The following is an 18,898-nucleotide window of genomic DNA, read 5'->3' as shown; positions in this document are numbered from 1 at the left end:
ATTGCTACCCAGTAGATTAAGGAGTTCTCCAGTCAGATCTCACAGCTAGCTCTTTAACTGACTTCCATATGCCCCAGAGCTTGGCGTTGCTGCAAATGTTATTCTTTAGGATAATTGGTCAACTGAACAGTCTTCCAACTTCCATTCGAAAATGGGCCATTAACTTAATAGATGTAGTAAAACAATAGTTAAAAATCTGAGTCTTTTCTATAAACCTAAAACCTAATGGTGTTTTTATGACTCTGAATGGCTGGGAGTGGAAATAGAGAACAAAAAAGAACTGCCTCTGCTCAGTTACATGTTCCCATAAAGAGACAGAAGACAATTTCTCAGCTATTTTATGATCTTTTAGTTGCAACCAAAAACTGCATGTCTGGACATCTCCATCTTTTTTACTTAGGCTTAGTTCCAGAATAGAACTTTCAGGTCAGAATGGGTTGTGCTCATGACCCTGACCCCTTTTGATTGTTTTGTCACATTTTGCTACTCTTCTGGCAGAGAACCTCCAGTTACCAAAATTTGAATTAAATCCTATTACAGGGGCATAGCATTGCATAGATAAAATGACTTCTACGATTTTTGTTTAATTTATTTGCAACTTGCAAAACTGACTTGAATTACTTCATAAAGTACAGAAAAATGAAAAGTGGCAATGCTCTATGGCTGCTGTCTTATCATTTATTTTTCATGAGCAGGCCTGGTGGTGGGTGGGCCATGTTGTTGTCTCGATTGTGATACATTGACTAATCAGAGTTGACTTGCCATCCGATCAGCACCTTCCTTCTGACAGCATAAGTTGGTGTGATTGAAATTTGAAATTCTTGTGTTTTTCCTGATGAGCACAAGATGAAGAACTTTGGCAATATGTCTCTCTCTTCTGGAATATTATTGTTTATTTATGTCCCATGATGCACCAAAAACAGTTATGTGTTGTTATGAGACAACAAGGTGCAGGGCTGGATGAACACAGCAGGCCAAGCAGCATCATACGAGCAGAGAGGCTGACGTTTCGGGCCTAGACCCTTCATCAGAAAAGGGGGAGGGGAAGGGGGTTTTGAAATAAATAGGGAGAGAGTGGGAGGCGGATAGAAGAGGGATAGAGGAGAGGATAGGTGGAGAGGAGGCGGAGGCGGCGGAAAAACTGCTCTATGTCCAAGCGTGAGCGGTCTAAGGAAGGTGATGTGGCTGTAGTACCTGGTTTGCTTCAGGACGTGGTCGAGCAGTTTCAGGGCCGAAGAGATTACGAGAGAGTTGCAGTGGGAGAGAGATCCCTTGAGGTTTGTCCGGAGGGAGGAGGGTAACTTCTTCAGGTTAGGCATCCTTAGAAGTTGTTATGATCTCCTTTGAAACCGAAAGCATGAAAGAACTGACTTTTCCAAACAACTTTAATGGAAAACCCAAAAGCCAGGAATTCACTTTTTAAAACTTTTACTGTACCAATCAAACCCAAATCAACATAATTTAAACATTAATGAACAGCAAAGTTGTGGCAAGTATAAATTGCACATTAAATGACACAGACAATACTTGCAAATTTACTCAGCAATCCACTTGTCATTAATAACTGTCCCAAAGGTCATTTTAACCTGCACGTCTTTCTCACAAACAATTTAAATGCCTCTTTCTTTCCAGAAAGTAACAGGAAACTAGCATTGCAAAGCTCCATGGGTATGGTCTTCACCAAAACAGCATGCATTTACAGAACTTTGCCAACTCTACTCAGAGTGGTTTTGATGGCATGGATCCATTAATAGGATCTTCAAGGAACTGAAACAGAAGCAGCAACTGTGGATTTGTCTGCTTACCGAGCCTGAATCCAATCTCTGTCGCGATAAGCGTGCTTGTATTGTATGACCATCTGAGCTCAGATGGTTGTGTCCTTTTATCTAGTTTCAATTAGTTACAGTTCCCAGATGTTTTGGTTAGCAATTTTAGTTTCAGTCTTAATTTCTCTAGAAACCCAGAGTTTCCATTTCTTTTTCAGTTTTGTCAGTTAAGGTGTGTCTCAAAAATTACAAGCTTTGAAACCACGAATTCCGTTAGACTGTCCTGTCATAAAATTGTTTTGAAGGTGGAAATAAGAAAAAAAGTTATAAAAGAAAAGCACATTCAAAGTTTTATTTTCATTTCTGGATCATTCAACCTTTTTGTTTTGTGTCTTTCTCTTGAATGATAGCCCAACCTGGAAGTTCCCCTCGAAGTCATTCACCAAATGTACTTGGAAACATATTCCTGTTTCCTGAAGCTGTTCCTTCACTTTTGTTGGGTCAAAATCCTGGAACTCTCTCCCCAGTGGCATTGTGGCTGTACCTACACTAAATGGACTGCATCAATTCAACCAGACAGTTCACAATTACTTCAACAGCACTTAGGGATGAGCAATAAATGCTGCCCCAGGCACTGAACCCCACATTCCCTAAACAAATTAAAATAAAATGATTTTCCTTGCTCCAGTCCATGAAAATCTCTTTATCATTACTTATCTTCCTAAACAAGATTTTCACAAAGAAAATGAAGTAAAGATTTCCAACAGTCCTTCAGCCTCATTTATTTAAAAAAAAGTGTAATGTTTCTAAATGCCCACTTTTTATTAATATTAAACCATTTTATTAAATGTAATTGTATCTTAACTGTTCTACTCAATTAGAAATAATGTAGAAAAGCAATATGTTTTTCCCAATAGGAAATTTTTACTTAATTGGATTTGTGTATTATTGCAATCTTCTACAATCCCAATGAAAGGCTGCTAGTTGATGACACAAAACCTGATGAATACATGTAATAATTTTACACCAGTGTGGTTTTAAATTACCTTCATCCATCATAGCATTCTTATATCTGTTATACTGGCAACTAATACAGTCAGCAATGATATTTGAAAACAATTAATACTGTTAGAACAACCGATGAATTACCCCACAGGAAAGAGGAGAGTGGATGACTCTAATGAGGAAGCTAGGGCTTGCAAATGTAGTTAGATAAAACTTGTACTGGCCAAAGTTATGGCAGCCTATATATTTTTTAAAATACATATTTAATAACTAAATGGGCGACATGTATACTGTATGAAGGAGGGAAACCAGATGAAGACAAATTTAAAAGGGCTGCTGGGATATTAGTTGCATGACACAGAAAGGACCTGAAACTCTGTAGACTTATTTTCATTGAAACAACGTAAAATGGACCTTAGAATATAATAATATGGATCCTATAGGTATTCCCCAACACATGCTCTCCTAATGGAAAAATGAATTGTGAGCCCACCAACTCAGAAGCTGCCTAACCTGCCATGATATTACACCAGGAAGTGCCTTAGTTAATTCAGTGTGGTTCAGACTATGGAGTCTGTGAAGAAGTCCTGACCTAGAAATCTGGTTGACAGTTAGCCTTGTAGTCAGCCAATATTGGGCAGTGGATGCTGCTGAGACTATAGCAATGAAATGAAAATGCATTCAGTCATCCAAGATCTGTCCTCAGCTACACTCCACAGACTCAGCAATTTTTATTCCCAGTTTTGTTGCTTGCTCTCAAACATGAAAATATTAGAAATAGAGACAGGACATATGTAGGCCATATGGCCCTTGAGCCTCCTCCAACATTCAGATATATCATGGCTGATCATTTATTATATTCTTTTACACGACGTGGATATCGTTGACTCGGCCAGCATTAATAAGCACATTACTAATTGCCCTTGTGAATACAGTGCTGAACCACTATCTTAGATCAGTGCAGTCCATGTGGCATTCAGTTTGGCCTTACCTCCACTTTCCTCCCTGTTTCTCATAAAACTTGACTCGCTCGTAGATCAGAAATCAGTCTGCCTTAGCCTCGAATATATTCAATGACTCAGATTCCTCTGCTGCCTTGGGTGGAGAATTCTGATGATTCATGACCCAGTGCGTGAAGAAACTCCTCCTCATCTCCATCTTAAATGGGCAACCTCCTGCTCTGAAAATAGGTTCTCTAGTTCCAGTAACTCTGGACCCAAGAGGGATAACATTCATTCACTATCTACCTAATCAAGCGCCCTCCAAATCATACATCTTTCAGTAAGTCAAGCTCACATTTTTCTAAACTCCAAGATGTGATAAGTTCAACAGAAGACAGTCACTTACCCCATGGATGAAGGCCATATAGAATAGCCTAACACTGCAGGATGTTTCTGTCACCTGTAACCAGATGGTCACAGAGTAGCATTAGCAAATGTTGGGGAGTTTGCTTGACTGCACTCACGTTAGGACTTGATGGATTGCACAGAGGAGCCACAATGTGAAAAATAGCAATGAGTTATGAAAGTATTTATTAATTCTTCTATGATGTATTCTTTTGTTTGCTGGTAATCTATTATAAAACCAAAGATGTTGGTACCATACAACACAACAAGTGTGAGTACTTTCTCATTGTACATCTGACAGTGCATCTGATCATTAACATGAAACAACAATTTGGAAACTCAATATGGAGCCAACTTGACTATTTGAAAATGTCTTTGTTTGTCAAGACCACTTGAAAAAGTGCATTGTAGTCCCATTTCAAGTACTTACGGTATACCAAACTCAACAGTAGTTGGGCACCGAGCTAGCAAAATCAAGAAAAGATTGAGACAGAGAACAGAGTTCTTATGTGATCCAAATGGAGGACAAAAAAAGTGGAACAGCAAAGGTCACAAAGAGGTCAAGAAAAGAGTGAATGCATTGAGAACAAGATCAGATACAAAATTCAAAATTTATCATTGGTATGAATTTTTTCTGCATTGAACTTTAAACAAGTCTTTTTGAAAGGAGATCTTCACTTATGAAATTTATTTAGCTTTCAGGAGGAATGTGGTGAAGGAAAATTAACTGCTTCCCCCTTCTTTAGGTCCCAATAAAAAATCTGATCAGAAACAGCAAAGAACCCCCAGGCGAACACAGCCACCAAAGACATTAAATACACCTGAAGACAGCACCTACTACAACCTCATTCACGTAAGTCACAGCAGTGCATTGTGTCATGTTTATTGTAACTATTTTACAGAAACGTAATTCAGCATATCTCCTGGTGCTAACTGTTCGCCTTAAACTTTTTAACTTGACTCCTTATTTTCTGCACTTGCCTTTTATCCTTTTCATATTTTTCAAGTCTTCTTTTTCATATATTTATACATTTCTTTTAAATCATGTTTTGGTTCTCCCAGCTGTAGTGAGCAAACCTTAATGAAAGCTCCCTTTCATCCTCTTCCATTTATCACATAATAATCTGATTCTTTGGGGATGAAATTCGACATGATAGCAACCAGTTTTTGGATGCAGTTATGTCCTTAGATTCCATATGATACACCTGTACATTTCTGATGCAGAGCATTGAATGCCATGTTGTGAAAGGGTTTACTGAAGGAATACTTAATGTCCAATGGAAGTATGCAAACTGATCTTGGCATCAGTCATTGTGCCATTTTGAAGCTCCTTATTTCAGCTAATTGCCTCTCTTAATCTCACACAACTGGACATATATTAAGTAGCATGTATACGATATAAATAGATTAACAACTAATTACAAGTTACTCAATTCAGTTCTTCTGGCTGTTGATACAGTTGTATAGATTTCTGCAGCTTTGCATAGCTCTTCCAAGTTTCAAAAATCTAAGGAAGTGAAGTGCATTTTACTGACTCGAAATCAATAGAGAAATTTATTCCTGCAGACATTAGTGAATCAATGGACCTTCTTCTTGAAGTTAAGCATTACTGAGAGAAGGAGCAGGGGTCACACTGAGTGGGACGATCTGCTCTAAGAAGGAAGAAGGGAGAAATGATGTTTCAACATCTACAGTTCTGTAAGGGGGTTTTATTGAAATTTCCCAACTGCAGCAGTAATAACTTGACCCATACAGCATGCCTAGAATGCCATTGGCAATGGCTATGTAAGTAAATGTGCCGATAAATATTTGTGTTTAGTTCCTTCAATGCAGTGCTCGACATATTATAGCAAATCTTGCTGTTTTCAGGTGCGCCTATTGCTGAAGGAAGGTCAATGAGATGGCCGGAGAGAAGCAGGAGGAGTAAGTGTGAGGGCTTGAAAGGACTTCAGGCTTTGAAATGAACCAAGAATTTTTTGATGTAAATCCATTAACCTTCTTCTGAAGTCTGGTCTGAAGAGGAAATAATATAAGAATATAAGAAAGAGAAGCAAGAGTAGACCATTACCAGCCTTTTCTTTCACCTCTGGGGGCAAGAAAAAGAGCAGGGAATGCATTGAAAAACACATGCTGAGATTGTGTGTCAATGTTCTGATGCCTGTGGAAAACATTGGAATGCTCAAAGCAAGGGAGGAGAAATGAACTAGGGAGCCCATTCACCTCTTATTAATTAAGTGTTGGAATATCGTTAGGAGCTTGAGGCATTCAAGAACTGAACACAAGCCAAACTGTAAAAAATGTATTGCCTATAAATCACATAGAGAAGCATAATTTTACTAATGCTTTTTTCTACCAGGTCTCAGTTCCATGTGATATGACATCATCATGACATAGATCCTTACACACATGCTCAGTCGCTATTATTAGGATGTTGATAGAGTCACCCCTTTACTGTAAGCTTCAAGAGGTGTGTGTTATTGGGCAAGGGAGAGCCAAAAGAATCACCAAACCTGACTATTCTGGCCCAAACTCATGCACAACTGCCAATTTCAGTGTGGGGAGAATGTAACCACTATTTTTGAAAATGGAATATTTTATTGACTGGGGAAGTGATGGGAGGAGCCATTCTGTGAGATTGGATAGTATATCTTAAGTCAACATTCAGTTAGCCGTTTGAAGTTTCTCTGCATGCAAAAGCATCCAGCCCTTTAGTGGTCTGTCTCCTTTCTTCTGCAATGCAGCAGCAGACCCCATCACAGCTGCCACGTGGTTTTAAGATCATATTTTTAGTCAGCGCCTGTATCCTGGTAATGCTTAGGATCACCAATTGTAAGCTATGTTTGTCACTGGCTGGCCCAGCTAGGCAATTTACATTTGAAGATAATATTACATGGATGACTTAGATGTAGCATAGGGTTAGCTCCCAAAAATTATCTATGCACTGAGTTCCCAAGCCTGAGTTGAAAGTCAAGCTCTGTACACTACATTTTCAATAAAACCAGAACTTGACTCTATATGACTGGTACAAAACATGAAATCAAAACATAAAAAAGCTCTGTACATTTATATGCCTGTGCTTCTGTATACTATTTCAAGACGAGCCACCTTCTCCCAGCCATTTTGCAGAACTGTAATAGATTAAATATGGTAAATATTTTAGTTGGTATTATTTTGTACATTAATTTAAAATTGTGTCCCCCACTGTGTTGTAAATGCACTATCTACTATCCATCACTAATATGGATACGTAAACTGTGAAGGACAATTTCCCAATAGGTAAGCATTCCCACCAAGATTATCAATCAGAAAATCCCTTGCAAAAATAATTTGAATGAGTCACTTCTGGATGTTAAGCTTTGACTGAAGACTCTGTTTCTGAAATGAGGAATAGCCCTTCAGAACATAAAATTCCCTCATCCTTTGTCTAGGGTGCGACAATGCAGAGTGACATTGGCCTCTGGTCATGAGATGACATCTAGGAGCTTAGGAGTGTACGTTGAACTTCTTAAAAGGATATCGCTCTTCAAGTGATAGTGAAACAGTTTGAACTAGAAGGCAACAATATTCCAGGACTCAGTAGCTCGCTTGATTGGCACCACATCTACAAACATCCTTCACCACCAATACTCCGTAGCAGCATGTGTACCATATACAAGATTCACTGCAGAAATTCACCAAAGATCCTCAGACAGCACCTTCCAAACCCATGACCATTACCATCTAGAAGGACAAGGGTATCAGATACATGGGAACACCTCCAGCTGCAAGTTCCCCTCGCAGCATCATCCTGATTTGGAAATATATTGCCATTTCTTTACTATCGCTGGGTCAGAATCTGGGAATTTGCTCCCTAACATCATTATGCATCTACCTTCAGCCCACAGACTGCAACAGCTCAAGAAGGCACCTCATCCTCACCTTGTCAAGGCAATTAGGGACAGGCAAAACATGCTGGCCCAGCTAGTGACATCAACATCCCATGAGTGAATAAAAACAATATTTTACGTTTAATAAGTTGATATTTTTGAGATGTCCTAGAAGTGCGGTGGTAGTATGCTTAACGAGAAGCATTCCTTCCAGAATTTGCTTACTCTTTACTCTAGAAAATAGATACTGAAGAAACCAAGATTACTTGCAATAAGAAGTGTTTATTTTCCTAGGTTTGAGCCTAGCTGCACATGATTACTGCTGCAAATAGCACAAAATTAGTTAAGTTAGAAAAGACATTTCTGAAGCAAAACACAAACCCCCTGCCAATCTCCCCGCCCCCATCCCACCCATCACCACCAAATGAATAGAGGCGAATTATGTAGTTTTGCTTTCAAATATGCATTGTGACATATTGAATGCTGCCAGGCGATCTAGCAGTGAGTGCAACAAAATCACCTCTTGGTTCAAATGCAGTGAAATTCATTAGACTGCAAAAGTTAAAATAGATAGAAAGCTGGAATTGTAAATTATTTTTATGTACACCATTGCAATTTCAGGACTAATATTACTCAGAGTAAATTTCCCTGTGAACATGACTGCCGACCAAGATCAAAATAAATAGACTTTGATCTTTATAGGCTTTGATCCTTCTCTTAATGACTTTGCAGAAATTATATAGATTTGGCAGGCCTGCAAATGAAATATGGAAAACAGAGACTTGCTTTATTTTGTTCTGACTACCAATGCTTCTATATTTCTGAGAATAAAAGATGATAAGTCCACATGGAGCAGATTTTTGGCATTGTGGCATAAATATTATAATGGATGCCTGACTAATTGGTCTGCAAAAAGAAAATGTTTCAGGGTGAATCTGAAGCAGTTATTGGGATGAATGTCCCCCTCCCGAACTGTGCCTGCCATCCGTTGACAGGGAAAGTGCAACCGTTCTGTAACAAAAGCCAAAGCAGAAAATTTTGGAAATGCTCAGCAGATGCAGCAACATCTATGAGGAGAAACAGACTTCATGTGCTTGGCTTCTAAACCTCACTATCAAAGATTAAGTTGGAGTTGGAAAGCCACACTGACTGGGAAACAGTCAGTCGGAATTGTTTTTACTTAAGTGGCCCATTAATATTAGTCTGAATATCATTAATAGTGATGTCACTATCCAATTTGGGAGGTGGGGCTTTCAAAGCTGGACAGATAGTCAGAAAGCTTCCACTTGGAAGCAGCAGAACACCATGGTATTTAAAGTGCAGGAGAAGGTGTATCAATATAGATAGACCTGCTGCACCCCAGGCAACCCTTCCAGAAAATAGCCCAGGGTGGGAAGCAGCCAGCACACAGGCTGGCAGCATTTTTCTTAGGTTCTTCTTTCCAGAAAGTAGTGTGTGCTCCAGAGGTACCCCAATGTTTCAGACGAATGATCCTGCATCAAAACTGGGATAAATACTATAACGGTTCCATGAGCTTCTTCACCAGATTTCTCCTGTTTCACTCCACTGAGACTATACAGCATTTAACATTCAGGCGGTTAAGACAATACGCTACCTCCACATTGGTATAGGACTTCTGTCAATGACTCTTACAGTTATTTTGTTTTCAACAGAGGTCTGTGCAAGATGGCAAGAGAAGACCTCGGAAAGACAGGTATGTTCACTGTTTTCTTCAGTTTGAATTCTGGTTTTAATAAGGAAGTATTCCTTTTTCCTTTCTTTAGTGAAACTGTGAACCTGTAAACTATACTTGACTTCTGAAATTTGTTACGAGTAGCAAATGGAAAGCAGCTTTCCTCCAGGTCATCAAAACTTTGTTTTCTTTGTCAAATGGAACTGCAATTTCTTACCAAAGTGATACAAATAACAAGAATACATTTTCTTAAAGGGACAGTGTCAGGGTCAGTATTACATTCCTATGATACTCCAGAAACAATAGGTTTTCCAACTTGGCAATGTTGTCCGAGACAAGGTGTAAAGATGGGCTATACTTCCTTTTCAAGAGGGAGAGGACGCTGGGATGTGAGTCCCTCCAAGATTCTTTCACACATTATCTTGTAGTCAGCTAAGTGCAATACCTGGAAAGGTCAGATGGCTGCACAGAGGTAACAGTAAGATTAATTGATGACAGAAGATGGTATTTTTTGGAAGGAAGTTCACTTTCATTCAGTGAGTCTGCTGAGTTTAGTAAGCTTACAGAACTTGTCCATGATGACAGTGTCTAATAATATTTCATGAAAACTCATCTAAAATCTTAATGTGGATGTTGAAATTCATCATATTGAAAACAATAAGGTTCAGGAAGATTTTCACCACATCTTTCAAATTACCATTGAAAAATGAATTAATGATGACCTTTCTATCTTGTGGCCTTGCATAATTTCAAGAAGTGGAAAAACAAATCTGTAAAATTCTGCAGCCCTTCCCCAAAGCATGATTGTTTGATTCTGATCATTTTGATTTTCAATACATGGAGCGAAGCAATTTATTTCTGGTTTAAAACAATCCACGGTGGGTAAGCAGACATCAGTCTCCTACCAAAAAACTAACTCTGCTTTGAATACGTTGAATGATACAGCCTGCACTACTTTCTGCAGAAGACTGTTTCACAGAACAGTAACTCACTGACAGAAAAAAAATCTCCTCATCCCCATCTTAAAAGGGAGGCCTCTTATTCTTAAATTGTATCCCATAGTTCTAATGTCTCCGTACAAGAGTATCTTAGTATCTGCCATGTTTCAATAAGATCACCTATCATATTTCTAAACTCCAATCAGTGTAGTCCCATCGTGCCCAGTCTATCCTCAAAATATAACCATTTCATCCCAGGAATGAGTTGAGTGGACCTTCTATGAACTGCTTCTAACAAAATTATATCCCTAATCAGGAGGCCAGAACTGTATAGACTACTCCAGATATGGTCTCACCAAGGTCCTGTACATCTGCGGTAGAACATCCCTATCATTATATTCCATGCTCTTTGCAATAAACACTAGAATACCATTTTCATCGATCTTCTCAGTAAGAAAAACTAATATCATTCAAAAAATACAAGCAATCAAGGAAGAAAAGGGAAGAGGAAATAAACACAATAGCAATTACTAGAGAAAAAGTCCCGGGAAAACTAATGAAAAAATGCGAACACGTCCCATAGATCTAATGGATTTCATTCTTAGATTTCTAGATTTAGATTTTGATTGTCACATGTGGTCTAGTTCATAAGTGCAGGATTACAGTGAAACGTGTATAATGTTGCCACACAAGGCACCATATTAGGTACAAGCACCTAGGTACAGAATCATAAAAACAAGGTAGAAAGAAAGAAAAAACAAAGTTAAAATTAAACATTACAGTTAATCTTAGTATTAAGTAGAAAAATAAAGAAACAAAGGTAAAAGTCAAACACTACAGTCTTTCAAAAGTACTAGCATATTAAAGGAATCAGCTACAGAGATAATGGTTGCACTGGTAGTAATTTGAGAATCCTTAGATTTTGAAAAGTTCTAGAGGAATGGAAACCTATCATAGTAACAAACACCCTTATTTTAAAAAAGGAAGAAGACTAAAAAGGTTAACTATAGACAGCTTAATGCTGTCATTGGGAAAGTGTTACGATTCTGTTAAATAAGATATAATAGCATTGCATTTAGAATTACATAATATAACAAAACAGTCAGTATGGCTTCATAAAGAAATCAAGCCTATAAAAATTGCTAGACTTCTTTGAGAAGGGAACAAGTGGGATAGATAAAGGGGAAGCAGTGGATGTAACATATTTTTATTTTCAGAAGGCGTTTGATGAGTACCACACATTAGGCTAATTAATAAGAGTCCATGGTGTTGGGGCAGTATATTAATATGAATATGGCTAACTAATAGAAGAAGAAGGTGGAATCTTATCAGGGCCTGACTGATATGAGCTCTGGTGGGATGTGTTTCAGAATCAAGCGACAAGTGTGACGAGGCCTTTGTTGATGTTGAAATCACCTTACCTCATATGGCAGCATCTAAAAGCCCTCACAGCACATCTTTGACTCACTTACAGAATGCTTCTGCACTTCATTGCTGCACCTTGGGTTATACTGGCAACTCTTATTGTAATGCTGCAGCAAAGACACTGTGAGCTCGGGGACATGTACCCAGCTCATGGGCTGGACCAGGCTGTGCATTGGGGCTTTTTGCTCGCTGTCATAGTGCTCATTCACTCTGGGCCTACCTGGATGTTCACAGCATTCAGGCCTTGCATTGCCTTGCTTTGTCTTTTTCCACTTTGCACCCTCAACCAGAAATATGAGACACGTGTTACTGCTGTCTTGCCTTACCATTTAGCACAGATACAAAAGCAGGAAGCTGAGTATTATTAAAACACAAAGAGCCAGCATGCAAGTTCAGCAAGTAATTGGGAGGGCAAACTGAATGTTGACTATTATTCCAAAATGAATGACTTATAAAAATAATGAAGTTTTTCTAAAACTATATAAGGCACTATCAGACCACGCCTTGAATACTGTGAATACATTTTGTCCCCTGAGCTAAGGAAAGGGATTTAGAATTTGAGATTGTCCAGAGAAGATTCACTAGATTGATCCTGGGTATGGAGGGATTTTCTTATAAGGAGAGGTTGAGTAGGTTGGGTTTGTATTCATTGGAGTTTAGGAGAATGAGAGAAGACCTTATTGAAACATTCTGAAAACCATTTTTAATGATCATCTGATGCAATTCAGCCTATTGCAGGAAGGGATAATCCAATCCTTATTTGTTAAGACTTGCACATGCAGACTTGCAGTTTCAGAGTAGTGCCTGAGATCAGTCTGTGGTTTGAGAATGAGCGTTTCTGTTAAAGTGGAGGGAAGTAGGAAAAAGAAATTGATAAATACTTGTGTTAAGGAGAACAGTTATCGTTCTAAAGAACACATTTGTTGATAGCTAATTAATTATCAACAATCTACTGAACTTTCAAAAGCCATCAAAGTCACCAAAGAGCCCAAAAAGCTGATGGTGACAGATGAAAACATCCAGTTAAATTGAGAACAATCCTCTAAACAAAATTCTGTGCTTCTAGGCTACTCAGTTTATTTTCTTTTGACAAAAGGTACCATCTTTTTAATTGTGTCCATTAAATTGACCGCCACTATTTCAAGTACCCAGAGTGCAACGGACCCTTGTTTTGGGAAGTGGGTTTGTGAGCCTGCTCCTGACAACAAGCAAACAAGACTTCAATTTCAGTAGAGGCAGAGTTAATTGATGAGCGTAACGGAATGGTAACCAATTATTCTTGTGGTAGAGATGGAGGGAATAGAACTGGGACATCAGGGAAAAGAACCTGATTCTGTGCATAAAAAATGAAAGCCTCTGAATCCTCAAGTAGTTCAGTGTAGATGGCGAACTGAAAACCAGGATAGGATAGGGAATTATTAGTGTTACTGAAAATGAATTACCATGAGAGAGATTTTCTTCAAAATGTTCACTTTTTTCAATTAAGAAAGCATATCCAATGATGCTGACCTTATCCAAGACAGTCTGGAGCTGTTCAAATTTATGCAGCTCCCAAAGATAACCTGCCCTGTGAAAATTTCGTGATCTTGGAAGACAAACCTATAAGGAGCTGCTTAATTACCATTTTGCATGCAATTAATTCTGTACTTTACTTACCAAACATTTTCTTTCCAGTCCTCTCTTGCTTCCTTACCACCCTGTTAAAATTTGACAAGGTCAGAAACTGAAGTGGGACACCATGATGCACAGAATTGGTGCCTTTTTTTTGGTCACCAACCTCCACGACAGCTCAGTTTCACACATGAAAATCCAGTCTCCAGTGTTAGCATCAAGCATTTCTAAACCATATATCATAGTTAGGTACAGAGTAAAACTTTCCCTTGATTTAACTGATGATATGTCAAAGCTCTAACTCAGAAGAGCATCTTGCACAGCACCAGCACATGGACTCATCTAGGTCATATGAAGTGTCCACCATTCCCTGTGCCACATTCTGCATGACCAAGCTTCCTTACCATACCTTAAGCTTACTTTTGGTTTAATTTAACTTGTTTTAGTCTAATTTTGAAGAATTTACTCTAAACTGGAGATTAGTAGAAAGTAGAAATTCCCTAACCTTACCACAAATTAGCTCCTTTCCTTTACCTATAAATTCTTCTTTTCTTGATGCTAGTTTAGAAAGTTCCATTTTTCAAAATTGCTGGAGTTGAAATGTAGGCCCTAACAGCAGCTCCTCAACAACTGATCACAATTCATGACTTTCCTGTGATGCTACTGTTGACATGTTTCTCTGTTGCTGCATGTTCTGGAGCTTCCAGCCTATCTGCCTCCGTTCCAGGTGGTAAGTGTCATTGATCCTGCTCCTCAGACTACATTTATGCTTTTGCCCGCTTAACTTTTCTCTCACAGGGCCACATTTCTGCTTCTGTTCCCAAAGGTAAGTTCTGTGGGCCTCTCTCCTCTGGCTACATTTATGCTGCTCCCCAGTTGGTGTTTCTCTTGCAGGTCAAGCCATCTGGCCCTGTTCCTGAATGTAATCCATGATGTATTATTGAATAATAATGCGATTCAAATTGGCCATCTATTATGTCCCCCAACCATACTTCATTTATTTAATCTATTGGGATGTATAGCAAGTAGCTGGCTCATGGGCACTCATTTTCCAACCCATCCAAAATTGATTCAAGCACATTGTCATTCCAGATTTATGATTCAAATGACAAGCCTTGGGTAAAATCTTAAAATGTTAGTTCATTCTTATAGGTCCAGATTTAATTGATCGCCGCACTAACTCAAATGTGTACATTACTGTTTCCTTAAGAAATTGCAAGATGCAGTGAATGAGTGACATTGGGTCGGGTACTATAACTGAGTTAATATACTCATTGTTTTCTCTTAGCCAAGTCAAGTTGCTGGATGCAGATGATCGTTACTACAAACAAATTACACCCAGTGATTCACTCTCCAAGGAGAATCATGTTGAAGCAACAGGGAGAATGCCACCTGCACAAGCCAGGTCCACAACACCCAACCATTCCAACAGGTAGATCTCCAGGGTAGTGAAATTCCTCGAGCTGTAAAGATATAAAATCCATTTAAAATGTCCATTAATGAGAAAACAAGACTCAAGTCAACATCTCCTACATTAACACAATTTTCTCTGGGCCTCGGAACCTTGGGATGTTTTATTTCCTTCAGTTTTACCTTACCCTTCCAAACAAATGGATTCTAACATCCAAATACAAGTGTTTATTTTAATTCAGTTCACTCAGTGGAAAGGGTTCAGTAGTGGGGGTAAAATCATTCTGCACCACTTACTGCTGAGTTGCCACTTTTCCCCAAGCCCACACAAGACTTCCTCTGGGCATTCTAAGCACCTTCCCTAATTTCAGGAAGAAGGCTCATTAATGTATGCAAATTGAAATCATGTTGAAAAACACAGGACCACAATATGGTTAAATAAGATAACTGGATGGTGGAAGAAGGAAACCTCAAGTACTTAAGTGAATTAAATGTTTTGGTGAGACCAGGAAAAAAAAGTAGAAGTAATCCCCTGAACGTGGCAAGAATAATTGCATCTATGGGCTCTGACTCCCTCCTGCTACCACAACCAGCCCTCAAAGACCTCCCCTCATCTGATCTTTTCCCCTATCATTCCAGGGTATTCCTTCGTCCTTCCTGAGTTAACCACGGGAACAGCAGATATTTGACTAGCTCAAAGTCAATAAGCTGTAGCATGATTCCTGGTAGGCAGTTCATTATTGGCATGGTAATGAGGCATAGCCCTTAAGATGGTGTGAGACCTGCTTACACTGATAGGCAGCGGTTCTGCCCTTTGCTTGCCTGTTTATTGCCTGAGGTTAAAATCCACCCCTATTAGTGGCAATTAATTAATGCTGCTTGATTCATTTTGGGTAAGCAGAATTTTGTCTGAATAGAACAGTGTTCTGTTTTGGTAAATTATGACAATGAGCTTCTTAATCTTGATCATTAAAAAGAACTGTTATCATACTGTCAGTGAGTAGAAAACTTGCTTGAATAGGTACATTGTGAAACTTTGCTTTTATGTGAATTTACTTCAGTCAGAAAAGTAGATTTCAGAACAACTGACAACTTCAATCATAATGCATATACTTGAGTGGCAAAATTTCTTGACATGATACAGCATTAAAGTTTACCTGATATATTTTATGTGACTATAATGGATTTCTTTGAATTCATAGACTCGTTAAAACTATTTTTGCTGTAACAGCAACAGTAATGTAATTGGTGCCTGACAGTTTGAAATATTTGAAGGCTATTCTGGCCAGTTTTATGATGATCTTATAGACCTAAACCATGTTCAAATTACTTTTGGTTGAATCAGTTAAATGCAAATTTCCTTACCTTTTCAAAAGGACCGTTGTAGTGATAGCTATTGCATTGCATCTGTCAAAAAGCATCCTGAGACAGTGACACCCCATGCTCTATTCTTCACTGAATATGCGATTTGAAGCAAACATGAAAAGCCTAAATTATGGAAAGTTGTGGTAGGGCCCCAGAATATTATTTCTTTTATTTTTTTAATCTTGTCCTGCTATTACTTTCTTAAAGATGTATTTGTCAACCAAAACAAATTCACTGGAATAATGTTAACTTTTATCACGTGGATAATTGGCTGCCGACTTGCCATTGCCTTTTTTTTAAATCTGAGCATGCAGATCAAAATCGTGGGTGCTTCAGTTACCAATATTAGTAGGTAAATACATAGCATATTTCAATGGCAGCCCTTGGCCTCCAATTTTAATACAGTTATTAATCCATTTATTTATCTTAAAAGAGTTGAGGGCTGTATTAAAACAGCAGGCTAAGAAACTCCTAACACTACACTCATTGTTTGCCCACTAATATTATTTCTAAGTTCTGATAACTCCAATTTATCTTTGTAACAGCTAGGTAAAAAAAGAATGAGTGTAACTTTCCAGTTATATTCAGACAGTACATTCTGTACATTTTAATTTAAGGAAATAATAAAGTGTTTTAATTCTTCCCAAAGAAAATAATATGCTCTCAAAACTCTCTTTCGTTATCAGTAAATTGTACTTGACAATCTGTAGATTTCTGTACTGTCTATGGTATCTTGGCAATATGTATATTTTCTATACTGTGTTAAACTTTTATGTTCATGCAAGAGCTAATAATCGTAGAAAATTGAGTCTATTTTATAATAGGGCACGGGAAAAAGTGTTATTCTACCCAACAGAAAATAGAGGCTTTCAATTGAAATTATCTTGATGTCGATCACAAAAGTGTTGATAACGCATTTACACGGCTGCACACAGGAGGCCCACTAAAACGTGATAGCTTGTTCCAAATATTTAATGCAAGTGTAATTGAGTATATGGCTAGAAAAACGATAAGCCCAAACTCATATCTGTCTTGGAGTTTTCATTAGCCTTGCAGATGTAGAAGTGCTGATATCAATAATTAAGAAAGTTGTAAAAATATAAACAGTAAATGTATGTGTTAATTTAAAGCACACACATATGAGAATCAACTGGATTGTTATCTAGGCAGATGCTTGTCAAGTTATTAATTGTAGACAGCCAACTAATCCCATAATCTGAAGCAGAAACAGGTTCTACTATGCTTTGTGCTTGACAGCAAAAGTGCCACAGCTGCAGAAGTGGAGGAATAGGCAAAATGCCCATTTCTTACTAAGCTGCAGTTCTGCAGTCTTCTGCATTTATGTACTAATTTGCTTAACCTGCTTAATGCCTAACCTCATTTATGCCTTGGATTTGATGCAAAAATATTAAACACCTGCCACAACATTTTGGCTGATTAACCTCAGTTTGCTTACTCTTCCTTTAACACACAATCAGAATGGGGTGAGAGGGGGAGTTCTGTGGTTAATGGAGCTCTAAAAATGGAACAGACTTTGTGACATCATTCTCAATCAACTAACATTTTCACATTTATGATATTTTTATTGTTATTTTTAAAGAAAACATCTGGTACCTTTTCTTACTGCTTTACCTCTTGCTTACAATGTTTCTTATTGAATTTTGCATTTCATGGTCAAGATGATACAAGGTGAAAGAAAACAAACTGACCATATTTACTGATCTTGGCACAACTACCAGCCAAAGGTAGAGACTATCGATGTCCCAGTCAGCTCCGGGTCAACAGGGAGTCATGTGCAGTTTTTGTTATCTGTAGTAAGGATAGTGCAACATGGGGAAGGCACAGTCATCTCTGAAGCTCCTTCACAGCAAGCATTTCAATATCAATTCACATGCTGCTCGATTATAATAGGAGATGGTAGGGTAATGGGAATGTCATTGAAGGGGACATTGAGTCATGTGTGGGTCTGCATTATATTAAACTATACGTCACTAACAATGAAGAGAAACTGTTATTTATATAGACCACAATCCTTTGATTTGTTTTGGAGTAATGAAATAATCCAGAAGCCCAGACTAATGCTCCATGAGCAGGGGTTCAAATCCCACTGGGCAGTTGTGAAGTTTAAATTTAATTCATTCATAAATCTGGAATTGAAATCTAGTCTCAGTAATGGAAATCGTGATAATCATTGATTGGTATATTATGGTCCAAGTTGAAGCTACAGCTGAAGTCTCAGATCCCAGATTGAAATTTGGCTTGATGAATCAGATTACATTTAAAGATGGCAGACTTTCATTTAAACATGAGCACACTTTGCCACAGATTTAACTTTAACAATAAAATAGAAGTTTAAGACACACATGAAATGAAAATAAAATAAAGCAACCCATCTGACTCTAACATAGTTCAAAAGATTTCATAACAACCTACAAAAGAAAGTCCTATCTACACCTGACATCATCTAGTTACT

At 38.2% G+C, this 18,898-nt stretch overlaps 1 protein-coding gene across 1 annotated transcript in view; it reads left to right on the top strand.

The window, feature by feature from the left end:
* myo3a (myosin IIIA) overlaps positions 1-18,898 on the top strand; it is a 355,589-nt gene that overhangs the window by 289,890 nt on the left and 46,801 nt on the right. Inside the window, 3 exon segments of the mRNA XM_048606878.1 lie at positions 4,864-4,970; positions 9,657-9,697; positions 14,939-15,082. Of these exon segments, the coding sequence (XP_048462835.1) occupies positions 4,864-4,970; positions 9,657-9,697; positions 14,939-15,082 (292 nt within the window).

The sequence above is a fragment of the Rhincodon typus genome, chromosome 2, assembly GCF_021869965.1.
Source record: "Rhincodon typus isolate 14 chromosome 2, sRhiTyp1.1, whole genome shotgun sequence".
Classification (NCBI taxonomy): domain Eukaryota; kingdom Metazoa; phylum Chordata; class Chondrichthyes; order Orectolobiformes; family Rhincodontidae; genus Rhincodon; species Rhincodon typus.
The sequence above is the reverse complement of the archived record's forward strand: the minus strand, read 5'-3'. Positions and strand labels throughout refer to the sequence as shown.